Genomic DNA, 14,285 nt, shown 5'->3' with positions numbered 1-14,285 from the left:
TACAGAGACAAAGGTTGGATCTACAATGAAAGGGTAGACTATCCAGAGACTACCCCACCCAGGGATCCATCCCATCATCAGCTACCAAACCCATGCCAGCAAGATGTTGCTGAAGGGATCCTGATATTGAGGTCTCTTGTGAGGCTTTGCCAGTGCCTGGCAAACACAAAAGTGGATGCTCACAGTCAGCTATTAGTTGGAACACAGGGTCTCCAATGGAGGAGCTAGAGAAAGTACCCAAGGAGCTGAAGGGGTCTGCAACTCTATAGGTGAAACAACAATATGAACTAACCAGTACCCCCAGAGTTCCTGTCTCTAGCTGCATATGTAGCAGAAGATGGCCTATTTGACCATCATTGGGAAGAGAGGCTCCTTGGTCTTGCAAACTATATATGCCCCAGTACAGGGGAATGTCAGCGCCAAGAAGTGGGAGTGGGTGGTTAGGGGAGCAGTGGCGGGAGGGAGGGTATAGGGAACTTTCGGGATAGCATTTGAAAAGTAAATAAAGAAAATATCTAATAAAATAAAAATAAAAATAAACAAGTCAGAAGACAAGTCTGTGTAATCTATTCTCTATGTTCACCCTTACATGGGCCAAGGGGACTAAACTCTTGTCACCAGACTTTGAATGGTAAGTCCTTTTGCCATCTCACTGACCTGACCTTGTACATATACGATGGTGGGTGCAACGTTCGGCAAAACTAATGGATATAAAAGCCATCCCGCTCACCTCCAAATGGGCAGCCCCAAAGTGTTAACCACATTAGAGCTCAAAACTCCCGCTCTGTCCATGCTTGCTCTCCTTTCCCCATAGGACTGGAGGAAGGGTGATAACTCTCCATTCACCTCCTTACATTCAAAACTAGAGAGTCGAGATCTCTTCCTCGGAGAGCACACCCTGTGACAGATTCCGAGGAAGGAAAAGAGGACTGGCTTGCTCAAGATCGCACTGTTCACTAGAAGCAAAAGGGCAGCAGGATTCAGTCAGCCGGACTTCCTCCCCCATAGCTCTCACTGTTCTACACACAAACACCTCCCAGTCATTGGCCAAATGGACCGTGGTTCAAGGCCTAAGACAAACTTTGCTCTAACCAGCAAAAAGCTGATTTCACAGTCTGGTTTCACCTCTCAAGCAAAATGTTTTCAGAAGTAATTCAGCTAAACATTAGAAAGAAAACGTTTTACACTCTCAGGCTACTGAAATGTCTATGTGTTTGGCCTGAGGAGAAAAATCTGCCCAAGGGAAACAATGAAGTCTCTGATCAAGGCTGGATCCAAGAAGGACAGAGGCAAATACAGCAGGGAAGAATCCACTCCTGGCCAAGTCTGAAGAAGGTGCATGTGAGGCCAGCTCCTGCCTGCGGCTGCCTGCTCTAGCCCCAGGTCTCGCCTACCCTGTGCATTCTGTACAAATCAGAGTTGGGCTAATAACAGTCTTCAGTCTGGGAGGCAACACAGAATGTATGGATTCTTAAGTGTATCCACTCTGAGCACATTAGTCAGTCCTCATGGAGTTCTCCAAGACTTACAAGTAGACATTCTTTAAAGAGGTTCTATAAACTGTTAACTTTCTTCTCATTTAGCTAACATGACTCGAAGATCCACGTTCATTTTGTGAGAATAGGAATGGGATTATCAAGGAAAGGGCTAGCCAGATGAGGAGAGCTCTTTTTCATCCTCTTACAAATAGCCTAGAAATGGGATGCTTGTCTGGTTTCTCATTCTTTAGGAATCCCAGTCCCAAAACCCAGTGGCACAATTCTGGTTGCATTATAGTTTCTTCATGTATTTGATTGACTATAGACAGCACAGCGGCACTTAAAAATTAGCTTCAGTTAGAAACTATTAAACAATTGTATGCCAGCATTATGGTCAAAACCCCACTTGTGACTACTTCCTCTCTTGGCATCCACGATTTCTTTTCCTTCCCCTGAGTTCGAGCTGTGAGCTGAAGTTCTCTAAGGGTGCCATATCTGTGCTGGAGAGTATGCAGACAGACTGACAGACGACTGACGGAGTGACTGACTAGAATGTTGTAACTGTGGAGAGATGGGATGTTTAAGATTAAGAGACAAAATTATCTCAGGCTATCTTTAGCTGTCTTAAGATCCACTCACTCCCAAACCATGTCTTTGACCTAACCATCTTTCTGACTATTAGTAAAACTTTTGGAATGTGCTACTCAGCAGATCTCTACCAACCCTAAAGCTATGAATGTTAAAAGATAACATCTGGGCTGAAGCAATGACTCATTTGGCACAGCACTTGCCACGCAAGCATACGGAGCTGAGTTTGGATCGCCAGTCCCAACATAGAAAGCTGAGCACAGGAGTGTACTAGCTACTCAGTCTAGCCAATCATCAAGCTTCAGGTCCAGTGAGAGACTCTGTATTTAAAATGATGTGGGGAAGCCAGGCATGGAGATGCACACCTTAATTCAAGCAATCTGGAGGCAAAAGCAGGCAGATTTCTGTGAGTTTGAGGCTGGACTGGTCTACATACAGAGTTCCAGATCACATGGCTACACAGTGAGACCCTGTCTTAAGAAAGAAAGAAGAAAGAAAGAAAGAAAGAAAGAAAGAAGGAAGGAAGGAAGGAAGGAAGGAAGGAAGGAAGGAAGGAAGGAAGAAGGGGGAAGAGAGAGAAAGAAAGAGAGAGAGAGCGAGAGAGAGAGAGAGAGAGAGAACGAAAAAATGAGAAAATGGTGGAGTGTGATTAAAGAAGAAATCTGACATCTACCAGTGATCATTACACAGAATGGCACATAATAGAACATACAGACACAAACATGGACACACAAACACACATAGACACACATACAGACAAACACACACACAGAAACACACAGACACAAACACGCACATAAATATACATATACAGACACACTCACACAGACACATGCAATGCACACACACACACACACACACACACACACACAAACATGACGTCTGAAAACTATAGAAGAGATTGCCCTGATGTGTTGTACTTAACCAACCTGATCTCCCACCATTGTATTTGATAAGTACATTCATTTATGAGTTTCCTTTTTGTTCTATCACTATGAAAGCTCATATAAGCCTCTTCCACATTAGAGCATGCCATTCAAGGTGACCTTAATCTTTGTTCACAAGCCATCATGATGAACTCCATTATTTCCTTGGGACAAGCACTGCGCAGTGCATCTATAAAGCCCTTCACCAATGCTGGGATCATTTCACTGTCTCCTGTTGTTGCAGCACTTCCATATCATCACTGGCTTTTTCTAAAGAGTGGAATTTATTGCCAACTTTCATCACCATCACTAGAAATCTTCCCATTACAATCTTTGGATTCAGACCAATCAAATTAGAATCACTCATGGTAAGCAGGTGAGCTGCATCCAAATAGGTTTCCTAGCTTATTGTAATGCACTCAAAGGGCAGGAAGTCGCTCGCTCACAGAAGAAAACCCGAACTCTTATCATAGCATATAAGGCCACTAATGATATTGACCCAGTGTATCTTTACTAATCTATCTATTAAGACTGAATATATATACTATGCTCGAGATCTCTATTTTCAATTGTTGGAACTATGGTCTCTTTCAATACATTGATGGTGCACATCTGGAATCCCAGGAGGCTGAGGCAGGAGGATGGCAAGTTCAAGGCTAACCTGGAGTAGAGAGTGAGTTAGTCTCTCTTTGTCTGTCTGTCTGTCTGTCTGTCTGTCTGTCTGTCTGTCTGTCTCTCCTTATATATGTATGTGTGTATATATGTGTGTGTGTGTTATGTATAAAATATTTATTTATATATAACAAATAGAAAATAGATATTTGTACTTTCATAAAGGAGCACAAATACATATGATTGCCTGCAGAGTCCAGGGAATAATAGATAAAAGAATCAGGCATAAATTTGAGAACCTTCAATCTACAACTTCTTATATAAATAATATAAAATGTATCAACAACAAAAGTTAGATAAAGATAAAATATGACAGTTTTCAAAATAAGTATAAAAAAATATTATAAAAAGATAGACTCTTCCAACCACCATAATCAAAGATAACACCATAAGTGACATAGTGGGTTTATTAACGGAGAAGCCTTGGGAAATAAAACTTATGTCATTCTAATTTAAAAGTTTAAATGTGGCTTCTGCTCATGAGGGAAAATATTAGTTGTCTTTATGAGCCTGGCTTCTTGTGCCTAGCATGATTTCTAGTGGCATCCATTTTTCCCACAGACTTCATTTTTTTTTTTAATGGCTGCTGAAATTTTCTGGGTTGATAGAGCATGGTTTTTGTATTTGCTTGTCTTTGGACAGGGAATCACTTCCGTCTCCTCCACAGTGTCTAGGGACTTGCTTTGCACATTTGGCTTCTGTACTTCTGTCCCCCTGATTATCCGGGGTTGACACTAACAGTGACACATTAGATGGTAAGGGCAGGGAGTGGTGTAAGATGAGTGAACAGATGCTGGGCTTTGTAGCCCGTTTACATCCTTTCTGATTGGAGACTGAGTACACAGGAAACCCTGAGACACTGTGGACACCCGCTCACCCAGGCTTCCCGCTTCTCTCAAACGGTGGAGGGGTCTAGCAAGGGCAGTTGGCAGAAGTTCTCATCACAGATGAAAGCAACATCTGGAGTCATAGGATCAGTTTTTCTGGACTGGCTCAAAGGGGAAGCAGGTTGGGGGGGATTATTATGGGTATTGATGTTGTGAGCTTTACCATATACCATAATTCTCTTCAGGAAAATCAAAGAAAAAATAATGTAGATGAGAATGTGTTCTGTCATTCTTATTTGTAAATGTTAGTTTAAAATTCATCTGTGCATTCCTTATTTATATAAACAACGTTATCATTTCTTGTACTGTATCCCATATCTATCAATTTTTCTACCTCCTTTTTAATAATTACCCTTAAACACCCATTCCCTCAGAGGAAGCTCTCAAAGCTGGGGAGATAACCCAGTGAGTAACAGCACACACTGGGATGAGTGGGGACTTAAAGCATCCTTTGAGTTTCAGTCCCTAATATGTGGGGACCAAGGCAAATGTAAAAATATTTATTGTTTATGTTTTTTTAGGGGAATCGAATTACCACCTGCTGTATTCTAGCTCTTTCTCATTTCATCCTTTAATAAAGAGCCAGTATCCAGAAACTTCTTCCTAACTGACCAATTCTATGATCTTTCAACTCAACATAAACACCAATATTCTTATTCTAGAGTGACATTTTAAACAGAAACAACAGAGAAAGCCTTTATGTGTGAATTCATTTTAGTATCTCACACATAATATCCTTCTGTGCTGGCAAACCCATATGGGCACTGGAATTTGCCCAAACCTTGTGACTTTCTTCAGACGAATGTCTGAAACCTTAAGTTTAATTTCCTAGTGTTTGTAGGCCCATAGCAGATGTTCTAACTACCGTTAGCAAGATGGACCAGCTGATGCTTGCATCCACATTGTGTCTGGTTGTCAGTGTTCGCTTTCAAGGGCCAGTAAAACTCTGGAGAAATACAGAGTATTTACTTCATATTTAAGGAGAAGTAAAACTACTGGACAGATCTCAGGCTGAAAATCAGACAAAGCTGGGATTTGGTTTACTAAGACTATAGCTCATGCCAAATTTTATTTTCCCATAACTGAATCCTAGTCTTGGCTGAAAGAGCTACAAGCCTTTCTCATGAGGGTAACCTGGGACACAGGGAGGGAAGGGCCTTCCAGGAATTAAGTGAAAGAAAGAAAAAAAAAGCATCCTCCTCTTTCAAAGCAGGCCAATGCTGTCACTCTGTGAGACAAAGGTACAAACTGGAGGACCTGATTTTCAATAAGTTAGAAAAAAGAAAAAGAAAAATCCCTCCGTCCCTACAGTTCATATTCAATCCAGATTTCTAGAAAACACCAGAATAATGCTAAAAAGTTTCCAAGGCAGTACCAGATGCTTATAATAGGACTATACCAAGACTGATGGAGAAGATATAATGACTTTCCCAAACTCCTCTGAGCTAAGGAATGAGAACACGCTGTGGAAGAGTTGGTAGGTAGCACATTTGACAGAGAACACCTGGCTGTGGAGGACTTTTATCACTTGCCAGCACCGGTCTCTGCTGGATTGGATGTCTATTTCCTCTCTAGACATCTGGAGTATCATGAAGCCGGCTGGCTCAGGCTACTGTGTGAAACTCCAGGAAACAAATGGTTTGAATCCTCATTAACCTCTAAATATGCCTTTATGCTTTTTACTCCCTCGGGCTTCTCATTGATCATCCTGAGTTCTAATACAATCTTGCAATCTGACCAAAAAGAGCACTTGCAAGTCAGCATTCTGTAATTAGCAGAAAGCAATAGCAATTGTTTTTCTGGTGACAATGGCGACAGTTCCTTTGATCTCCAAACTACTTGGATCAAACTACATTGCTCACCAGACCCAGTCTTGGTGATAAGGATAGCTATAAGAATAGTGCTCATTGTCAGCAGGGGTGTGCATCCACAATCTTATTTCATCAGCAGCACAGCCTGGGAAGAAGGTTTGATTTCTTCTAAGACTTAAGAGGTGGGTTGGAGTGATGGGCCAGCCATTAAAGGCTAAACTCACAACCAAAAAATATAACCTGTCTGAGATCACATAATTACAAAATAATTGTAACTCTGGATGTAGACATACTGGCCTCCCAAACTACTTCCCCCACCCTTTTGGTTTACTTGATCATTGTTGATTTTATTGGTTTGAGGCAGAGTCTCACTATGTAGACCAGGCTGCCCTCAGACTCACAAAGATATGTCTGCCTCTGCCTCCCAAGGGCTGGGATTAAAGATGTGTGTCACCATATCAGGCTGTTGTTGATTAAGGACATTATGTTCTCCCCCAGACAGGCACATAGCAGAGGAATAGAGTTTAAAAACCACTTACTAATATGTCATGATTTATGATGGGACACGAGAAAGGATGTTGTTTGTGTTCCCCTTGCAGCCACCTCAGGGGATGGTGAACTAAGGAAGAGAATGCATAACTGGAAATGTAAGGCCACGTTCTAGAGAGCTGCTGTGTAACACTGTGCCTGTGCTTACACCACTATATTTTACATTAAAAGATTTGGGAAGACAAGAGATCGTATGTTAACAATTGTTGCTACAATTAAAGGTGACGAGTTTAGAAAACTAGCCCATATGTAAATCAAGCTGACATAACTAGAACAGATGGGTCATTTGTACCAAGATCTTGCATCAGAAAAACCTGAGCAATTCTATATTATTTTGTGTTAGTATTAATTAATAGGGGAAATAGCTTTCTATGCTTTCTGATATTTTCAGAAAAAAAATCTGGATAACTTTAATTATAGCTAAACGACAACAGCAGTAAACTTAAGAAAAGATTAAAAAGAAAACTTTTGGTGGGAAGATTGATTTCAGTGGGAGAGGGAGGAGTATGAGAGAGGGTAGTTGGGGTAAAAAAAAATGACCAAAATTACACACACACACACACACACACACACACACACACACACACACACACAAATTGTTACATGGAAAGTTTTATAGATAAAAGAACTATAAAAGAAATCACTGCCTCTTTTCCAGCCTTCTGAGTGTGAGACTGGACTAATCAGTAAATCTTGCAACAAGCTCACAGGATCTGCTACATTATCACACTTCAGCTGCCTGAGGCTGAGCTGTGCCTTGCGCTCCTCACACACCAAAATGAAAACTTGTGAAAACTCTAATGTTCAGCCAAATTCTTATGCTCTCCAAAAGGACTTGGGAGAAATCCAATCTATATTTTCAGTGGCTTTTTAGTTAGCTCAACAGTTTCTAACTCGAGCTAATTCCCTCTTCAGGCTTGCCAGCATCCAGGGGTCCGGCAGGTCCTCAGGCAAGGTGAATCAGCAGTAGCACAAAGTCTGTAGGCATGTCAACTGGTGTGGCCCAAGAACCAAGAGCAAAGGGCCATGCACCTCTCTGATTACCCCCAATCATGTAACACTTTTCTCATTTCCTACACCTTTCATATCTATTGTTTTAAAATGCTAACATCTTTACCCAGAATGCTCCTGGTATGGCTGGATAGGCAGGCAGGCATACAGACAGACAAATGATAGATAGATAGATAGATAGATAGACAGACAAATGATAGATAGATAGATAAATAGATAGATAGATAGATAGACAGACAAATGATAGATAGATAGATAAATAGATAGATAGATAGATAGATAGATAGATAGATAGATAGATAGATAGATAGAATCTTTGTCATCACAACCTGAGGACCCTCCAAACATCCCATTGTTTCTTTTGATTTCCTCCAATCACCACCCAAGACCTCTCCTTTAACAGCTGTCCCGCCATAGATAAGAGGCCAAAACAAACAACAAACAAACAACCCCCCGCCCCCAAAATCAAAAACAATAAAATGCTGAAGAGCACCTAGCTGGAAGTGATCAATTTTCATGGAGCTGTTGTTGACAGGACCAAAGATGGTGAGCACAGAGACCCTCCTGGTGGCCATCTTGCAGAAGCTCTCCAGATATCCATCCCGCTGCTGCACATACATATTGTTCTCAGCCTTGGGCGTGGTGATCAGCTGGAGGCGTGGAGGACAAGCATGGATTAGTTCATAGTGCTCAATTCACAATGAGGCCAAATCCAGTGACAACCGAGAGCAGAGTGCACTTAACTGTTAACTGCTCTCTTAAGCAGTTGCATAACAAAGACCAAACCATTTTGACAGTCTTTTTCTTTTAAAGTAAAATAAAAACTAGTCCAAATAGTTTAGATGTCTCTATTCAGTTCTCTAATTTACCTCAACTTCCTGTGTATCATGGTTTTCCTATTTGTGGACACACAGAAATATTTATTCTTAAGTCTGTCACATTCCACGAATATCTGCCTTTCCTCATCTAGATCTATTCTAATAAACTAGACATTGGATAATTCAATCATGTTTTTCACTTCCATAATGCTGGGAAAGTTTCACAGCCAGGCCTTGCACACTATGGAATAGAATTTTTATGAGGTAACCTTGCAGACAGTTTTTATGATGGCTTATGGGGTCATATTTTGCCATATAGATGATATTCATTGTCACACTGGGCCCAAGGAGGGGTTTTTGATACTAGAGCCCAGCTCTGCTCTATCAGATGGCTTTAACTGTTTTACTTTAGCCTCCTTTAAGCAAGACCTGGAATCTTTTCATCCATATTTTGGGACTCTTCTTGAGAAAAGACACTCAGAGATATTTTGATCGCTAGCCATCTGAGAAGCTATATTTCATTTTGTCTCAGTTAAAATGAGTAGTCTTTCTTTGTGAATTCTATTTATGAATATATGCATTACATGTATATATACATACATACATAGATATATGTGTATATGCATGTATATTATAATGTACATTATATGAGTTTGGTTAATTATTTAGGTTCTTTGTATCCTCTAAGAATGTCTTACTGTTTTGAATCTACCCTAACACAAGAGCTTCTCTGACCCTCTGGTCATTTTAGTTGCCTTTTTTGGAGCCTTCTCCAATGTCACAGATTTTCCAAGCTGAAACCAAAACTATTGCCCACACTCTGAAAATGGTCAGGGCCATGCTGCTTGCTCTGGACGTGGTAAGCCATTAAGTATTTTCTGATGATGGTCAGATTCTTCTCGATCTTCCTGAATCAAGAAAACTGACAGGGCAGGTGTCTGCAGTGAGGCCTGGCAGGCCCCCTTGTTGGCTCACCCCCTGGCTTAGAGACAAGCCCATATATTCTTTTTCTGTAAATATTTTCTTACATTTAGCCATGTTCAAATTTAACAGTCACTTTCCCATGTCCCCATCAAAAACATGTAATCTCTTTCTAAAGTCTGTGTCCACATGGTTAGCGTTTTGGGTTAGGAGGAGTTACTGTGTTGTTAATCTCTGTCAAGTATTTTTTATCAAAAATGGTCAATGAATTTGGCTCCGAATTTATCTTGCTCGTTATTTTTCTCCATCAGAGTTGTTTATTGATGCCGACTAGAGTTCCCTGATGAAATTTTTGTGCTTGACAAAATGCTCCCTCCAGGAATGTAACATGCTTCTGAAAGCCCAGGAGCAGAACATTAGCAAAATTTTTGATTTTGCTTTTTAAAATGTTTTTCTTAGTTCGTCATTTAAAGCAGATATGATCTGGTTAATTTTGATTTTCTGTTTTATGCCTGTTCAGATGGACATAATGGCCAGGAAATATGTTTTAAAAGATGTAATCTCCATGAGGAAAGTATAAAAATTTCACATACTCTCTAAAATGTATTCATTGATTCAAGATTAGCCTTAAGAAAAAAAATTAGGATGATTCTAAAAAAATATGGCGATCATATTTTTGGTTGTTGGTTGTTGTTAGTTAGCTCCGTGTCTTGAGAGGGATGGATGAATTTTGAAATTTTATTTTAACTTGACATATTTTAGATTTTTCTTTTTTGGCCTGTTTTTTTTTCTTTTCTTTTCTTATAATAGACCATTTGGAATGAACAAAATGCTGTTTAAGTGTTTAAGTGACAAAATAAATCAGTGAAGGCAAAGATAAAAAGATTGACTGCTCATGATTTTGGACTCCCAGCCCATATTTAGGATATATTCTAGAGAGTTCGAAAGCATACTTCCCAGACGCTGGACGAGTGATAATTACTGTTCTCTCATATCCATACACAGGCATCATTTCATTGTCTCATGCTTTGTCATGGAGCCCTGTGGTCCATGACCATATTTTAAGAGTTCTCAAAGTCTCCTCCAGTTTTCTCCTCCTGGGCATGTATAATTAAGAATTTCAGACAATATGTAATCTCAGAGATGCCCTTTCTCCCCTGCACGGCAGCTTCTCCCACAAATGTACACAGCAGCGAGCACTGGGCCACGGGAGCCGAGTAGCAATCTCAGAGAAATCAAATCCTCCCTGGTCTATCTCGACCTAGAGCTTTGCCCAGGAATGGTTTAATTCACCAAGGAGGTGATGCTCGCATCCTGGCTTCTGGCCTTTGCAGGCTCTCTCTTTGCAGGCAACACATTTGTTGCCTTTAACTAGTTTACCCTGTCTCCTCCCACCTGTGTTTGTCCACATCCTCCAGCCTCCCACACTCTCACTACCACCATAGCTCAAACCCTCACTGCTTTTAATTTCAGTTCTAGACGTCTTCACAGTTCACATGGGATTTTTGTATCATTCATATATACATAAGTAAGGAGGGCAAACAGGAACCAGAATATATATATATATGACATCATGTTCCTTAAGACGCTGAGTTCTCAGACTCTGCTCCCATCCTGTGATCCACACTAGCTGGTTCACATTCCTCAAGCTACAGAGATCAGTCCATCCATACCAGAGGCAGGAGAAACTCTGAGACAGGTGGACCCCTGTCTATGACTATCTAGGCAGAGCCCATAAGCCAGATGGAAAAACCTTCTCCTTACACTTAATCTGCTGATGGATGGAGTTTGCACAAAGAAAGGGGAGCAGATGATCACCTGACATGTCAGAGCCTTTCCTTGTGTGTTGACATTTCTGTCACATCCACTTTCTAGCTTGGCAACACTTCCAACGGCTAAAAATGGAAACTGTTTCCAGTTTCCTCTTCCTAGAAAGAGCTCCACAGCACTCCCCCCACCCCACCCCCTGTGAATGGTCCTATCTTATGGCTTCTGGCCAGCTTGACGGCGGTAACTCAGGATTTGGGTCATGAATGTAGGTGTGCAAGATCTTACTTGTGCTTCTGTTTCAATGATGTGTTGGGTCGGTGAGTCTCAGAGGATGAAGCCTGGCTGCCTAAATAAGTGGGGCAAACAGGAACCAGAAGATACTGGGAAAGTTTTGGAATAAATTAAGTCTCCAATTATCCATAAACTAACTTTCTGCCTTACAAAACAGAACCTTAAACCCTTTACAAAACTTAAACCAAGTAAGCAGATTGCCATCTCAATACCCGTCTCTGAAGCAGTGTTGAAAGTATTAACCCATTTGGATTACGGGAGATTCCATTGCCAAAGAAAGCTAAGACAGGAGCCTGAATCCACGTAGTTCAGCATATCGAAGCTCGCCATAAGCTGACAAGCAGGGGACCCTGGAGCCACCAAATGATGTCTGTTAGCTGTCCTCCACAGAGACCAACGTTTTAGTGCTACACCCTCCCTGTAGGCAACCCCAGATGGACTGCAAGCTGTTTGAAGGGACAGGAAAATGACTTCAGTCAAGCGTTCTTCCCCAACTGCCTGGGAAGTCAGAGTGGAGAAGGCAGTACCTCCACATTGGCACTTCTTACAAAATGAGACTGTTTCCTCACGCGTCTCAGAAACTCAGAGGTCCAAAATGAAGTCTTAAAAATGTATATTATTAGTTATTATGTGCGGGGGCTGTGGGTGTGCGATGCACACGGAGGCCAGAAGACAACTATTGTAGATGGGTTCTCTCCACCATGTGGAGCTTGGAGCTTGATCAGCTTGGTAGCAGGCCCTTTTACCTGCCAAGCCACTTCACTAACCCCAGAAGAAAGATTCAAATGTTCATATTTATTAATGGGTAGTTTTATTCTCTGATTTCCCATTTTCTTTGTGGTGTATGCCTACAGAGGCTGATAGCCAATGGCAGTGAGGTTGGAGTATGGATTGAGTTTGAAGTTGAAACGATACAAGGTCTTCATTACATAAAAGCTTCGTGCCTTGGGCAAACATCTCAAGCAATCTAAATTTCTGTTTTTCTCATCTGGGAAAGAGGGTTAATAAATCATTCGTTGTGGGAACTGAACAAACTAAACCATGCGGTTTCAACAGGGCCTCAATTGTGGAATCTGCTCTTTTTAACAAACTCAAGTGCAGGTGGCTTAAGGGATTGAGCTCTGGCCCAAAAGCGGGACATCTGGATCTATCTGCAATACACTTGGAGGCCTTGAAGAAGCCATTTGCTTAACCACGACTTAGACAGTTGCTGCTTGGGTTTCCCCGAGTAATTGGTTAACTAGCAGCTATGGGATGTTTTTGCATCTAAAGCATGGTATGGTTGAATTCAAAGCGCCAGGGGTTTTACGATAAATTTGAGTCAGGGATCCAGTTACTAAAAAGCTGGAGGCATGAGGAAGAAAGCCCACACCATTTCTGGGAATACAACCCCACTCATAAACTGAGCACACTGGGTTAAGCTGAGGCTAGAAGTAAATGTTCTCCGCCATACTTTAACAGCTCTGAAACTGTTAAGCCTTAATGAATGCTAATTGACTCACTAGACTTCCTGAATAACGTCAGCAGTCAGCAGAATTGGATGGAAAAAGTGAGTTGGAAGGGATTCATGCACCAGTGATGCCTTTCACCCAGAGCCATGGTTTTGGTATCTCGGTCATCCCATCTCTCCCTTTCTACTCCATTCTTCCCTCGTACATCATTAGTGCTTCAGAAAACACACCAGTGATATGATCAGATGGTCACACACAGGCCTGGCCAACTGAACCTTATCCTGCTGGGATTTTCTTTCTAATAACAAAACCCGATTCTCTGGCTAGCTCCAAAGAGCCAGCCAGCAGAGGCAGAGGCAGTCCCAGCTGGTTTCTGTTTTGCCTCCTATGATGTCATCAGAAACTGTCCTTTGAGTTTTATTTGATAACAATTTATGACCAGGGGTCTCTGTTAAAAGCAGAGAAGCCCCGGCTGGGCATTCCGATCTCTAACAGAGAGAGCAGGGAACAGGTAAAAGAAATCGAAGGCACAACTAACATCGGGGTGGAGTATGAAAACGCCTTTCTTTTTTTTTTTTGACTTAGCTGTTTAGGGCAAAGAGGGTATTTGTCAGGGGGGTGCACAATTCAATCCTGACATTTTACCCTTGATCCCTTGTTTCTGTTTAAAAACCTAGCTATGAGGATCACTCTGCCTGCATTGTTGGCCAAATGGACAGAATTGGGTGCGAGGGTGCTTTAATGGGCTGGGCAAAGTCCCAGGTACTCAGAGAGCAGAACAGCCCAAGTGCTAATGCTTTCCCACGCCCCAGAGAGCAGCTTGCCTCCATAGATCACAGACTACAGACAAATAGGAACCTGCTAGAGTTCTACTTTGAAATAAGTGATTCTTATGTCACGAACTGGAACATTTGCATTTCGGTTTATGGATTCTGGGTATATACAAGTGGCTGTTGGTGACTTTAACAAATAGCCTATCATATGATAACCTAAATTTGTCAATCACTTGAAAAAAATCCGATTTAAAATGTCATTAACCTACAGAAAGTACCAAAGGGAGTCTCTCCCCTTTCTCCTCTCTCTCTCTCTCTCTCTCTCTCTCTCTCTCTCTC

At 41.5% G+C, this 14,285-nt stretch overlaps 1 protein-coding gene across 4 annotated transcripts in view; it reads right to left on the bottom strand.

Annotated features, from left to right (window-relative positions):
• Ccdc80 (coiled-coil domain containing 80) overlaps positions 1 to 14,285 on the bottom strand; it is a 33,273-nt gene that overhangs the window by 14,483 nt on the left and 4,505 nt on the right. For all 4 annotated transcript variants that reach the window (XM_029544771.1, XM_029544769.1, XM_029544768.1 and 1 more), the window contains exon 4: positions 8,416 to 8,572. In XM_029544771.1, the coding sequence (XP_029400631.1) occupies positions 8,416 to 8,572 (157 nt within the window). The remainder of the gene's footprint in view (positions 1 to 8,415; positions 8,573 to 14,285) is intronic.

The sequence above is a fragment of the Mus pahari genome, chromosome 12 (genome assembly GCF_900095145.1).
Source record: "Mus pahari chromosome 12, PAHARI_EIJ_v1.1, whole genome shotgun sequence".
In the NCBI taxonomy this organism is placed as follows: Eukaryota; Metazoa; Chordata; class Mammalia; order Rodentia; family Muridae; genus Mus; species Mus pahari.
This window is presented reverse-complemented; position numbering and strand designations above follow the sequence as displayed.